Source organism: Neoarius graeffei, chromosome 4, assembly GCF_027579695.1.
Source record: "Neoarius graeffei isolate fNeoGra1 chromosome 4, fNeoGra1.pri, whole genome shotgun sequence".
In the NCBI taxonomy this organism is placed as follows: Eukaryota; Metazoa; Chordata; class Actinopteri; order Siluriformes; family Ariidae; genus Neoarius; species Neoarius graeffei.
The window spans coordinates 109,490,434-109,505,266 of NC_083572.1; the positions used below are offsets into that span (position 1 = coordinate 109,490,434).

The 14,833-nt window shown below is 42.9% G+C and overlaps 1 protein-coding gene across 4 annotated transcripts in view; it reads right to left on the reverse strand.

Annotated features, from left to right (window-relative positions):
* jade3 (jade family PHD finger 3) overlaps positions 1–14,833 on the reverse strand; it is a 33,286-nt gene that overhangs the window by 6,148 nt on the left and 12,305 nt on the right. For 2 of the 4 annotated variants that reach the window (XM_060920154.1, XM_060920156.1), the window contains exons 2-12: positions 12,577–12,645; positions 11,437–11,496; positions 10,297–10,408; positions 9,687–9,766; positions 8,154–8,311; positions 6,413–6,603; positions 6,122–6,333; positions 2,048–2,215; positions 1,718–1,834; positions 1,174–1,632; positions 950–1,067 (exon numbers count right to left, since the gene is read on the reverse strand). In XM_060920154.1, the coding sequence (XP_060776137.1) occupies positions 950–1,067; positions 1,174–1,632; positions 1,718–1,834; positions 2,048–2,215; positions 6,122–6,333; positions 6,413–6,603; positions 8,154–8,311; positions 9,687–9,766; positions 10,297–10,408; positions 11,437–11,442 (1,621 nt within the window). In that variant the 5' untranslated portion in view covers positions 11,443–11,496; positions 12,577–12,645. Of the gene's footprint in view, positions 1–949; positions 1,068–1,173; positions 1,633–1,717; positions 1,835–2,047; positions 2,216–6,121; positions 6,334–6,412; positions 6,604–8,153; positions 8,312–9,686; positions 9,767–10,259; positions 10,409–11,436; positions 11,497–12,576; positions 12,646–14,833 lie in introns of those variants that run through there. The other 2 variants (XM_060920157.1, XM_060920158.1) reach the window with 2 other exon arrangements.

Here is a 14,833-nt window from a genome sequence, read left to right on the forward strand (position 1 = left end):
TAGTCGACTGAGCCACGGCACCCCCTCTCACTCTTCACAACCACCACACTACACTTCCTCCAGTAGCCTCCTAACGTTAGCTCTTGTTCTACGGAACGCACAGAACCAATGCTGCCCCCAAAAGGTACGCTGGTCACTTTTAAAATTACGGTTAAAAAAATACCCCAAACCGGATGGAGACATTTCACTCGTTCGGTCCAATATTAAATTTAATACCAACCTTTCGAAAATTCCAGTCATTCCAAACAATTTAAGACGTTTTTAGGCCTTGAAAACCGAAAGTTGCATTTAAGACTTTTTAAGGACCCGCGGGAACCCTGAAGAAGGTCCGGGTTCAAACCCAGTGGCCGGCGAGGGTCTTTCTGTGTGGAGTTTGCATGTTCTCCCCGTGTCCGTGTGGGTTTCCTCCGGGTGCTCCGGTTTCCCCCACAGTCCAAAGACATGCAGGTTAGGTTGACGTGGGGCGGCCTTGGGCTGAGGTGCCCTTGAGCGAGGTACCGAACCCCTGACTGCTCTGGTATGTCTGCCCACTGCTCTGAGTGTGTGGTCACTACTTCAGATGGGTTAAATGCAGAGGATGAATTTCACTGTGCTTGAAGTGTGCATGTGACAAATAAAGGTTTCTTCTTCTTGGATCACTTTTGGTAGGTACTAACCACTGCATACCGGGAACACAGCACAAGATGTGCCTTTTTTGGTTTTTTTGGAGATGTTCAGACCCAGTCATCTCGCCATCACAACTTGACCCTCGTCAAAGTCGCTCCTTATATTTGCCCATTTTTCCTGCCTCCAACACATCAACTTCGAGAACTGACTGTTCTCTTCTCTTGCTGCCTGATATTAATATATCCCACCCCTTAACAGGTGCCACTGTAATGAGATAATCAGTTTTTTATGTTGTGTAAATGATGATATAAACTAATCTAACTCCTTTCTTCGTATTTATTACCTGCAGCTTGTTCTTGGTTCATGAGTTTGACGTGAAGGTTGAAAATCTGCTCCTGGACTTTACTCTGAGACAGTTTTAGCTTCTCTCTCCGACTCACCATGTAGCACAGATTCCTCACCTGGGGGGAAGAAAAAAAAAATCACAAAAAATCACAAAAGAAATGAAATTAAAATACACTCTGAGATAGGTACGTCTGAACCAGACTGTACTGGCGTGACGCTAACCCTCTCCAGGTCTTGGCGGAGGTGCATGAACATGCGCATGCGTGTATGTATGCTGTCCTCTTGTGGCTGCCGGAGCAGGTTCTCCTCCTCCTCTTTAGGTGGCAGGAGCGCTTTATTATAGCTGCTCTTCCTCTTCAGCTTCCAGTACTGGTAGATAAAGTCGAGCAGGTGGAGAGGCAGCCCCAGCTCCTGCGCCACTTCGTCCGGCTGCACCAGCTTGTAGAACTCCTCCTCGAGCTCTTGGAGCTTCTGCGCTCTCAGGCCCAACTTCTCCGTCTCTGTAGGGGGTTTGTGTCGGGCCGGGCTCAGACCGGGCTCGCCCGCTTTGGGTTTGCTGTGCTTCAGGCAGTAGGATTTAAACTTGACCTCGTCGCCTTCGTCCAGGATAGTCTTCATTTCCAGGTTGTGCTCGAAGGCGCAGGTGACGTGGAAAGGGATGGTGCAGTTCTTCACTGAGCACTGAAAAGGATCAGAGAATTAGACAAGACGAGTTACGGAACAGAAGCATCAGACATCAGAAGTCGGACTTCTCCTCACGTCTTACCTGTATGCAGGCCCCAGTTTTGATCTTGCAGAGGCTACAGATGAGAGACCAGCGGCTGGGTGGAATATGAGACAGTTTAGTGATGGGTTCCATCCTCTCTGGACACGCGATGCTCACCTACACACACACGCGCAAAAATATACACCAACAGTACCAAATCTAGTTGGGTTTTAAAAGCATTCGCCATTCATGAACTACGCTTTAACTGGGATTGGATTCACTTGGTTTATTCTGACGGAGGTGCACAGGTGGGTTTTTCAAGCACAGCAAACGTTAATAATAGATGATTTTACCCGATAATACATTTGTGTAAATGAACTCCGATCATACCTCGGGGATCCAGAGAGCGCAACTGACGTGTGCCCACTTCGTTCCCGCTCGAGTCGCCTTCATTGCGCCTCCTTTTTTGGGACACAGTATACACTGCGGGTTGATGCCGAGGACACAGGTCCTGCACAGCCAGTTTCCGTCTGGAACTTTCACTATGCCGTAACAAGCCTAGAAATGAGAGGTAAGAACAACACAAAAACTAAAAAATAGGAACCACAGATATCATAATCTCATACAGGTCTGGTCAGAGCATGGGGTGCCAAAACGCTTGGGGCCTCGATCACCTTACTTTTTTGAAGACTACTAGAAACATTTGAATACTTTATCATGTCTGTAACTTACACAGAACGTAAACGGTTTCAAATAAATAGTAGGAACCACCAATATTATAATCTCATACAGATCTGGTTAGAGCAAGGGTGCCAAAACATTTGGGGCCTCGATCACCTTACTTTTTTTTTTTAAGACTACTGGAAATATTTGAATATTTTATCATGTCTGTAACTTACACATAACATAACCGGTTTCAAATAAAAGTACAAAACACTAATATCGTAATCTCATATAGATCTGGTTAAAATAGGGGGGCCAAAACTTTTGGGGCCTCGATCTCCTTACTTTTTTTTTTTTGAAGACTACTGGAAATATTTGAATATTTTATCACCATGCCTGCAACTTAAATGATTTCAAATAAAAGCAGGAACCACCAATATCGTAATCTCATACAGGTCTGGTTAGAGCAGGGGTGCCAAAACTTTTGGGGCCTTGATCTCCTTACCTTTTTTTTTTTTTGAAGACTACTGTAAACATTTGAATATTTTTTTCATGTCTGGAACTTAAATGATTTCAAATAAAAGGAAGAACCACAGATATCATAATCTCATACAGGTCTGGTAAGAGCATGGGGTGCCAAAACTTTTGGGGCCTCGATCACCTTACTTTTTTGAAGACTACTAGAAACATTTGAATACTCTATCATGTCTGTAACTTACACATAACGTAAACGGTTTCAAATAAATAGTAGGAACCACCAATATTATAATCTCATACAGGTCTGGTTAGAGCAAGGGTGCCAAAACATTTGAGGCCTCGATCGCCTTTTTTAAGACTACTGTAAACATCTGAATATTTTATCATGTCAGGAACTTACACGTAACGTTAATGACTTCAAATAAAAGTTGGAAACACCAATATCGTAATCTCATACAGGTCTGGTTAGAGTGGGGGTGCCAATACTTTTGGGCACCCGACCCCGAGTCTCGATCACCTGACGTTATTTTTGTCTGTAACTTACACGACATAAAATTATTTCTTCACACACTTTCAAAAGCCAGGAGGCGCATCTTATTTTGTGTGTGCATGAAACAGCGGCAACTCAAACTGTAAAATCCGTAAAGCCGCTTTGTGAAAACGTCCGTTCTCGAAACCGTCGAACAAATAAAAATCCAACTGAATTAACTCATTTAGCTATTTCCTTCACAACAACGTTAAACACGCCGACGAGCTCTATGACTCTTTAAAGCCTTCTGCTGTCATCGTGATTGTTGTTGTGATCCGCGTCTCGAATCGAAAACTCTTTTGACTTTACATTCAGAAGTATTTACTAAACTATAAAATCCAGAATACTGGTATGGAAAATGAAACCGGACCAGGGTTTCCCATACATAGACCACTGTGTTGCGCAGCGCCACACAATGGATTCCTATCGCCACACAATCAGACTCGCGATTTTGAAAAAAATAAAATAAAATTCCGTTGCGTATCGTTCCATTCATTCATAGTGCTCTTTCTTCTCGTTCACGTGCGCGCATATACCCGGACTGCAAGTTAGGCTAATTAAAAATAACGCAGCCTTCCTGATTCGCCTTCCGGCCCCTTATTTTAAAAGGTAGCCTACGTCGTGCTCGTGATGAGCTTTATCATAGCCTTCTTGGCTTACAGGAAACGGACATCCCTGAGTCACGCTATAAACCAATTTTGATGCAGACAGTAGCAGCTTGACGTGAGGAACCGGCCTTATTGCATTATCCCGTTTATCCCGCTTCAGCAATGACTTCCCTTACGATAGGGCACTGGAGTTTTTTTCAGGAAGCCACGCAGAATTAAATGTTCTGATAGGGCATGCAGGCTTTGCACCAATTAGGGTAATGCTTTTCATTATTGTTAGTTGCCTTGGTGTTACCTTAAGTGGTTTCTTACATCTAATTATGATATTTTATTTTATTATTTAGTTACATTATACTATTTATTTCATTTTAGTATTGGTTGAGGTAAGTGTTGAGTTCAATATTTAAAATAAAAACCTCCAGCTTGTTTTCTGCAATTTATCCCTTGAATGTCAACTAAAGAATGATTGAAAGATTGCCAACAAAAAGGTAAAAAACTAAGATAAAAACCAGAGACGCACCGATTGACCGGCTGCCGATCGGAATCGGCCGATTTTCACGTGATCGGCCATGACCGGCGACCGGCCGGTCAAAATTAAAATATGCCGATTTTCTGCTGATCAAAACTTGTGTATCACATAGAGATGAAAGTGGAAATACTCGTAATTCGCAACTAAAAAGACTGCAGCTACACTGGCAGCTTGAACATGCTTTCTAGTGCGATTGTGTTGCGCTTGCGCAGAACAGTGTCAGTCCTGCGCGCCTAACGAGCTCCAGCACGCGCGCCGTTAACAAAAAAAAAAAATTCACTATATTTGGATATCCAAATATAGTGAATTTTTTTGTGCCAGATATTGGATGTGAAAAGAAGAAAATGTTTGTGGTTGTGTGAATTTCCCATTACAGGAATTAATACGTTAGCCTATTACCAAACATCTAGTTAGATTTGTACAAAGAGAGAAAGAAAAAAAATGCTTTTTGTTTGTTTTACAACCTTGGTTGCACTTGATTCCATTGGAAATTACTCTACAAATACACATTTGACAAAGATGATAGAATGGCTATGGTATAAGTATGACTGGAAATTATTTTTGTATTTTGATACTGAATGAAGAAATGGGTTGTTCTATAAGGCATAAGTTTTCAGATCTAAACAGGCTTATGAAAGTGTGTTCCATAGCAGTAGGCAAATGATATATGAGGGGGAAGTTGTTTTTGTGCCAGATATTGGATGGGAAAAGAAAAAATGTGTGAATTTCCTATTTCAGGAATTAATATGTTAATACCAAACATGAAGAAAGATTTTACAAAGAACAATGTCTTTTTGTTTGTTTTCAACCTTTGAGGTGTTGGAAAATTTATTACTGAAAATCTGGCAGAATGTTCTATTAAAGAAAAGATAAAAAGAAAATAGTCGTTGTGTGTGCTGTGAAGTGGTTTGAAAAAATGAAATCGGTATCGGCAGGTCACACTCCATGGAAAATCAGACTCGGCCCAAAAAATTGCAATCGGTGCATCTCTAGTAAAAACTAAACTTTAACTTCAGTTTTGGTGAGTAATTTTCATAAATTTAAAAGACAGGTTTTCCACCAACATCAAGCCCAGCAAACTAATGGCCTGCCCTGTAATGTAAAGTTGGGTCGAGGAATGAAACCAGGCAGGGTTCTGGGAAAAATTGTTTTAGCTGTCTTCTCTTAAAGAACTTAAAAGAATTGAGATTGAACTGAATAATCTCAAATGCTTCTTGTAGCTTTAAAATAGTCCCAGCAGGTGACTCTGAAGAAAAATACTGTGTGTTTGAACACCGCCCGCTGTAAACACTTTGCATACACCCCAATGACCAACTCCACCGACCGCCACAACACCACCGCGCACGATTCCCTCATCGGCACAGTGGAGCACCACAAATTGCTACCTGGTCTGTGGGAAACACTGCGGACCCTCTGGAAGGCTTGTGTTGGCACTCAATAACTGAACTGGATCAGTAAAGGGACTGCGCAAGTTTTCCTGCTGCTGTGGAACGGCTCCAGGGCTGAATTAGTGTTTTATACTCACACAGTTTAATCATTTATTAACCGCCTCGAAATTATTTAGTTAAATATTAGTTCATCTTTCAACACAGGATAATCTCCAGAGGCAGGTGTGTGTGTGTGTGTGTGTGTGTGTGTGTGTGTAAGAGAGCTCTCACCTGATGAACACAGATGTTACACTTGTCACAGAAGACCATGTCGTTGCCCTCCTCGCTGTCAGGTGAGCGACACACGTCACAGATGACGTCCTCGTCGTACTCGATGCCCAGCCCCTCCTCCGTCTCGATCGCGTGGTTCATGTTGTCATGGCACTTTCTTTCTAGAGCCTCCATCGTTCGCTCCATGGTCAGCTCGTCCACCGTCCCCTCCCCTGACACACGCGTCACAGAGTGTTACTGAGAGAGAAGCTGTATTTGGGATCATGTCAGTAGGCGAGTGAGAGTACTGACCCATGTGCAGCAGCTCCGTGTTGAAGTGCCGGAGCCAGTACAGGTCCGTATCATCCAGATCGTACCGGCACATGGCCTCGGCCAGCTCCTTAATGTTCACGTAGCCCGTCTCCGTGCAGTCCTGACTCCAGCACTGGATATACTTCCTCGGCCTGGAGAACAGAATCTCCTTCGGCCTGTCCGCCATAATCCTGCAACACACACACACACACACACACACACACACACAGTTAATTCTATACAAATGTAGATGTAGAAATATATGGAGTGTTAGAGATAAAAAAACACGACAATAATGTTTATGGTGTAGGAAGTGGAAAAAATACAGACAGACAGACAGACAGACAGAGAGAGACACACACACACACACACACACACACACTGACAGAGAGAGACAGACACACACAGACAATGACAGAGAGAGAGAGACACACAGACAGACAATGATAGAGAGAGAGAGAAAGAGAGACACACACAGACAGACAATGATGGAGAGAAAGACACACAGACAGACAATGATGGGGAGAGAGAGAGACACACAGACAGAATGACACAGAGAGAGAGAGAGAGAGAGAGACACACACAGACAATGACAGAGAGAGAGAGACAGACACTGACAGAGAGAGACAGAGACACACAGACAGAGAAAGATAGAGAGAGACACACACAGACAATGACACAGAGAGAGAGAGAGAGAGAGAGAGAGAGAGAGAGAGAGAGAGAGACACACACAATGAGAGAGAGAGACACAGACACTGACAGAGAGAGAGAGACACACACTGATAGACACTAACAGACAGAATGACACAGAGAGAGAGAGAGAGAGAGAGAGAGACTGACAGATACCCCTTTTCCACCAAATCAGTTCCAGTGCTGGTGCTGGTTCACAACTCGTTCAACTTGCGAGCCAGCTGAGAACCAGTTTGCTTTTCCATAGCTCGCAGTGCTAAGCGGAGCCACGTCATTACGTCGCTGTATACGTCAGTTACATCGCTACGTTTGCATAAACCTTGGCGCGAATATCGAAGCAAAAACAACACGGAAGCAGCAGCAGCAACAATAACAACAATGGCTGACTTCGCGTTTGTACAGCTGCGGCTTCTTGTCCCTTAAAAATGGCGATCTTTCGCGGTCTTGTTATTGTTGTCGGTCTTAACAACTCCGCCCCCCGCTGACGTAAGCGGTTCTTTCCTCTGGCCCAGCAGAGAGTTGGTGCTAGCCTGGAACCAGTTTTTCTGGCCCCAGAGCCAGTTCTTTGTCAGTGGAAACAGAAAACCCGGTTCCAAACTAAGCACTGGCCCCGAACCAGCCCTGGAACTGCTTTGGTGGAAAAGGGGCAAGAGAGAGACAGACACTGACGGACAGAGAGCGACACACAGACACTGAGAGACACCGACGCTGATAGAGAGAGACAGACACAGACAGACAGACACTGACAGAGAGAGAAAGACAGACACACACGCGCTGACAAAGAGAGAGACAGACAGAAAGGAGAGACACTGACCTGAGAGAGAGAGAGAGACACTGACCTGAGAGAGAGAGAGAGAGAGAGAGAGACAGACAGACACTGACAGAGAGAGAGAGACATACACACACACTGACCCTGACAGAGACAGAAAGAGAGCGAGACAGACAGACACTGACCTGACAGAGAGACAGACAGACACTAACAGAAAGAGAGCGTGAGACAGACAGACAGACAGACAGAGAGAGAGAGAGAGAGAGAGAGAGAGATACTGACCTGACGGAGGGATGGGGGATGGTATCGGGACTCGCCAGGACCTGCACTCCTTTCTCCCACTCCTGCCTCCACGTATCAGCCAGCAGGTAATAATCATCAGGAGAGATGTGGTGGGAGTCCGGCAGCTTCATCGCACTGATCAGGTCTTTCCTGAACACCTGAGAGGACCACAGACAGAACGCCCCGTCACCACAACAACAAAGCTACATTTATTAGGCGTATCAGACACTCGCTGGCTGTGCTGTGAAAATTCCCCACGCAGACGCTCATCTACGTTTCCAAATCGGTCATTACTTAACTCTTGAATATTTTCTATCATTAAAAAGCTTATAATCTCTGATTTCCACAGAAATGTATCTGGTTAAGATCTGTTCAGTGCTTTGGGAGTAACGGCGGGTTGAAGTCGGTACAGCAGAGTAAAAACTCTGCTCGCATGACGTCGGGAAACTGCCGGTGCTTTTCTTTTTGAGTCACGGGAAAGCGGTCAGGCTCTCTCCCTCTCCCTCTCTCCTGATCGGTTTCCCACTGGATTACTCATCAATATCAATCAGATCACTTTTATCGGGATGTTCTCTCGCTCTCACTGTTTCTGATGAAGGATTCAGCAACATTTTCCCTCTGCTAGTTTTGATGTTCTGATTCACGAGAGACTTTGAAGTGAGTTTTCGTAGCTTTACCTACTTATTTTTTCAAATCAAACTGATTCATGTCAATAAATAACTATTTTAGAATATAACTGGAGTTGTTTTGATGAAAAATATTGATCTCTTAGTAGTCAGAATGAGATTTAAAAAAAAAAAAAACGGAACTCAGAAACGCGAGCGTCGATTTCAGTTGAGTTAATGTGGATTGTTTATTGGATGTGGATCAGACAGTTTTCTCGAGGTTCACCTTGAAAGCTGTGAATATTAATCGAAATAATAATTTATATTCTTTCATATAAACACTAGTCGACCCTACTGAGAAATACAAAGACCTACAGAGCACAAAGAGGGGATTAGAAATAATCTTTTATTCCTTTTTTATTTTGATAGAGAGTGGTCGATGTGAATAACATTCAGTGCTTATTTATACATATTTTATAATCAACACTGATTTCTCCTTCTTTGTGACGTATAAATGAGAGTTAAGATCAGCTTTATGTAAATGTCTTGAAAAATAGAAAAGTTTTGAAGAAAAAACATTTGATCTCATTGGTTAATGAGGCCCGTTTTGGACCATGTGACCCTCAGACAGAATATTACGGCCGTTTTCAAAAAATTACACCATTTCTTCAATCTTTGATTTGTAATATCTCGAGAACGGATAAACATATTTTAATTCTGTATAAAGTTTGTTGTTCTGAATTCAATAAGAGCAGTTTCAAGTCATTTGAATTTTCACCTGATATGCCGATATAGTGCCTTTCTCAAACTCAAGGTCACTTTACATAAAATCATACATAAACACCACAGGACGCGTTAAACATGGTAGTAAATAAACTCTGATCTGTTCTCTGCTGAATAAATAATCCTAAAATCTCAGGGTTCTCACCTCGGCTGGTTTTTTCTGAGCAGAGGCGGGGGTCCCTGGTTTATTGCCATACTTATTTGTAGAGAAGGACGTTGAGGGACCTGGAGGTGAGGAGAAGATTAAAATATGACACAAGCACGAGAACTTTAAGGAGAATTTATGAAGTTTATTAGGTGACTGGTGGAGTTTCCTAAAACCTGGATGATATTTGTTTATAATTATGTGTAGACATTGGGAAGATGGCTGCTGTACACATCCTGCGCTCATCTAAAGCGCCGCTTTCACACGGTCTAATACGACGTAATCAGTAACTACGATGTGACGCTGTTTCCAGCTGATTCCTCTTTCACTGCTGCCATTTAAACAAAAATCGTAGACGAGGAAGATACTCCAGGAATGTTTCGGCACTACCACGTCCCCCTCTATGGCTTTAGTGGCACACTAGGGTTGGTTCAATACCAAAATTTTGGGTTCGGTACAGTACCTGGTGTGGTAGAATGGTAACGGTACTAGTTCAGTACCAACACAATCAATAAAATCAATCAATCAATCTTCACACAAACTAATGAAATTAATAAACTGAGTGAAAAACACCTTATTTTCCATTTATTTTCGTGATCATCTTGTGCACCTTCCATTCCTGGAATTCTCTGTAAGTTGGGATTTACAGCACATGCATCAAATCTCATCAGGTTAGACGTATGGTCTCGTCCCATCGCACGCCCCTGAGCTGCCGGCTCCGCCTTAAAGAGCAAGCGAAAGGGTGAACTCTTAAACGTGCATTATAAAAGTACAGTGAAAAAAGTGGTAACATTAACGGATGAAATTTGTGGAACGGTGATCGCGTACTGTTTCAAACGTTAAATTTACTGCTAACTGGAGGAACCCGAGTACGCAAATTATTCTCAACACAAAGAAACTATTTCCGTGTGCACTGCACCGTGCACATACGGTTCGTCATACGCTTCATTTCTGAAGGCGTGCACAAGTGACAGGACATACAGCAACTGGACATGCAGCAACCCCCCCGCGCACACAGCAGCCATCTTAGCAAGCGTACACACTACCGTTCAAAAGTTTGGGGTCACCCAGACAATTTTGTGTTTTCCATGAAAAGTCACACTTTTATTTCCCACCATAAGTTGTAAAATGAATAGAAAATATAGTCGAGACGTTTTTCTGGCCATTTTGAGCATTTAATCGACCCCACAAATGTGATGCTCCAGAAACTCAATCTGCTCAAAGGAAGGTCAGTTTTATAGCTTCTCTAAAGAGCTCAACTGTTTTCAGCTGTGCTAACATGATTGTACAAGGGTTTTCTAATCATCCATTAGCCTTCTGAGGCAATGAGCAAACACATTGTACCATTAGAACACTGGAGTGAGAGTTGCTGGAAATGGGCCTCTATACACCTATGGAGATATTGCACCGAAAACCAGACATTTGCAGCTAGAATAGTCATTTACCACATTAGCAATGTATAGAGTGGATTTCTGATTAGTTTAAAGTGATCTTCATTGAAAAGAACAGTGCTTTTCTTTCAAAAATAAGGACATTTCAAAGTGACCCCAAACTTTTGAACGGTAGTGTATTTAAAAATAATAATAATAATTAAATAAAACACCTAACAGTGTGATAATAAATAAAGGGTAGAACTGAATATTGGAGCTCATCACATTATCACCTGAACAAACATTAACATAATAATCACTCTGTGTGTGGTGTGTGTGTGTGTGTGTGTGTGTGTGTGTGTGTGTGTGTTTTTACTCACTCTCATTGTCTGAACTGTCACTACTGCTTGAAGTCCTGAGTCTTTTCATCCTGATGTATCCTGAGAGAGAGAGAGAGAGAGAGAGAGAGAGAGAGAGAGAGAGAGAGAGAGAGAGAGAGGCAGACAGAGAAAAGGACAGACAGACAAAGGGACAGACAGACACAGAAAGAGAGAGAGACAGACAGAGAAAGACAGACAGAGACAGGCAGACAGACAAAGGGACAGACAGAGAGACAAACAGAGAAAGGGAGACAGAGAAAGACAGACAGACAGACAGACAGAGACAGGCAGACAGAGAAGGAGACAGACAGAGAGACAAAGAGAGACAGATGGACAGAGACAGACAGACAGACAGACAGACAGAGAGAGACAAACGAACAGACAAAGAGAGGGACAGACAGACAGACAGAGAGAAAGAAAAAGAGACGGTCAGACAGAGAGACAGAGCAAGAGACAGACAGAGAGAGACAGAGCGAGAGAGAAGGAGAGAGATAGACACAGAGAGAGAGAAAGGAGACGGAGATATGAAATTAATGTTTTAAAATTCACTCCACAAATTAATGTATAAATTCATTACAAAAATTAATCCTACAAACTAAAAGCGCTCCCGATTTATTTTGTTTGTTTGTTTATCGGCTCCAATCACATGATGGACAGAAAAAAAGGGTAAAAAAAAAAAAAAAAAAAATCCAGTGTGCTGAAGTTTCAGTTTCAGCTTTTTGTTTCCAAAGCCTTCATTAAATAAACTCTAAACCCGTGTTGTTCTGTTACAGTAAAATCATCAACGACAGGGAGGTGTGATGAAGCAGAGCCACTGTTCCGTCCCGGACGCTGATTACTTTCCAATAACAGCACGTCCTGAAGTGGTTACTCCTCTCACTACAGCAGTGAACACCTGACTTCCTGTTCTGACTTGTAAAGGAAGCGTAAACTCCTCGCTCCTGAGTGTCGGAGAAGCTCCAGCTTCACCTTCCACAAACATTACAGAAACCCTGATAACCACAGGAAACAAATCTGACCAATCAGAGCGGAGGATTCCACAGCGCTGTGGTGTAAACGGATAGGAGACGATGATGATGATGATGATACCAGGGCGAGTCAGACGTGCAGGTGAAAGCAGGAAGGAAGCGAATCTCTTACCATAAATTTCAAGCCGTAGATCAAGTTAAGGTGTTCTCTCAGCCTGCGTCTGTCATCCAAATCTCATCCCTGGAACAAACACACACACACACACGAAAGGGTTAAATCATGCAGAAGGATTACACGAGTGTGTGTGTGTGTGTGTGTGTATTTATTATATTCCAGTCCAGCGCTTCACTGAGAGGCTGTTTAAACAAACAACTCAAACCCACAGCTCTCTCTCTCTCTCTCTCTCTCTCTCACACACACACACACACACACACACACACACACACACACACACGGCTGCATTAACGTAAGCAAAAACAAGAACTAACAAGTTTGATACTCCATTCCATTAACTCTCACTACGGATGGTTAAAAAGTACAGCGTGAGGTTATTTAGATAAAAAATTGTAATCAATGGCAATCGAGACGTAACAGAAATAAAACGTCACAAGGTGTTAAAACAACAACAATAATAATAATAATAATAATAATAATAATCCACTTTGCAAGGCCGCATCACACCTCCCTGTCGTGGATTAGTTTCCTATAACAGTACGGCACATCATGTTACATTCCAACGTTTGTATAATTATCAAAGCTTTCAACTAAATCAACATTAAATTACGATAAATAAGGAGGGACGCAAACCACGGTTGGTGGAAGTCGTTTAATTGCGGACATATAAACGTCGTGCTCTCATCAGGTTCCCATGGCAACGGTAATGCAGCAGAAGAAGGAAAAAAAAAAAAAAGTTGTGAATACTCTGCAACTCCGCTATAACGAACTAACTTCGTGTCCCCCGTCTTTAGCGACAATGAGTCGGAGTCTTCAAAAATAAAACATTAGGATTAATTACAGTGCCATGCACCTGTTCCGGATTAGAGCGCAGTCGCAGCGCACTCTTATAAAAGACTCTCTAAACTAGATAGAACTTGACGCCAACGGCGTCGATAGGGATGCCTCCGCCTGGTAGACTACACGCATTATTAAGCTGTGATTTGGGGATGGACATTTGACCTCACAGTAATCTTGACCTGTGACCTTTTAACCTCAAAATCTAATCAGTTCATGTTTGTCCCAAAGCGCACAAATGGTGAAAGTTTGGTGAAATTCCTTTCATCTGCCTTGGAGATATTGTGTTCACAAGGTTTTCAGACAGACATTTGACCTCACAGTGACCTTGACCTTAGACCTTTTGATCTCAAAATCTAATCAGTTTATCTTTGTCCCTAAATGCATAAATGGTGAAAGTTTGGTGAAATTCCTTTCATTAGTCTTTGAGATATCATGTTCACAAGGTTTCGGGACGGACGCACGCACGGACGGATGGACAACCCGAAAACATAATGCCTCCTGCACCTTAAGGTGGCGGAGGCATAAAAAAAAAAAAACACATAGATTTGGTGAAGTATACGCACTGTACTGAGTGTCTGACATTACCAAGCCTTTGTATCTGTGTATTGCCTTTCTGGTTTTGACTTTGTGTTGTGTATTTGGACTCCACCTTTTGTTTGTGACCATTTCCTGTTTCCCAACCCTGCCTTTCTTTGTCTTATGTTTCTGAACTGTTTACCTGCCTGTTTGTAAATTAAAAAAAAAAAAAAACTCTTCAACAATAAGTGATCAAGCCCACAGTCGAGTTAACAATACGTATTAACGCCATAAAACAAAGGCTTAACAATATGATCATCGCTTCAGTGTCGATCGTTAACAATTATCAAGAAAGGATTGATAAAAGGATGAAATGGCTGCTCATAGTTAAAGCCCACCGGCGGCGTTTTTATACCCCTAGCCCCATGGCGCAACATAAATGACATCATTGGCGATTTGCGACACATGAATGAACTGAATGGTGGAGATTTAGAAAACAGTGGGTGGACAGTGACAATGAACGATACACCGGTAACCGCCGTCATTTCCATAACAGACGAAGAAATCAGTCAGTCATCGCCTCCATTCGTGTTCCTTTAACTCAATCAGCGAACTGCGATAGTGACTCGGAAGGAGAAATTCATGATCAGGAGAACGTGTGTAAAATCTCACATATGATGTTCCGAGCGATGTTGCTCGGTGGTGTCAAGACGGCTGTGCAGGCGGTTTGGGACATACCAGCGCTCTGCGTGGCGGAGCTTCTCTGCTCGCTTTGTGGCTCCATGGAGTGGTGTTGAGCGATGTTGCTGGCGGCATCACGGCGGCGGTGCTGGAGATGTGGGACTTGTTTTCGTGCGCCTTTTGGTGGGACTGTGGCTGCTACACCACGGGAATTACA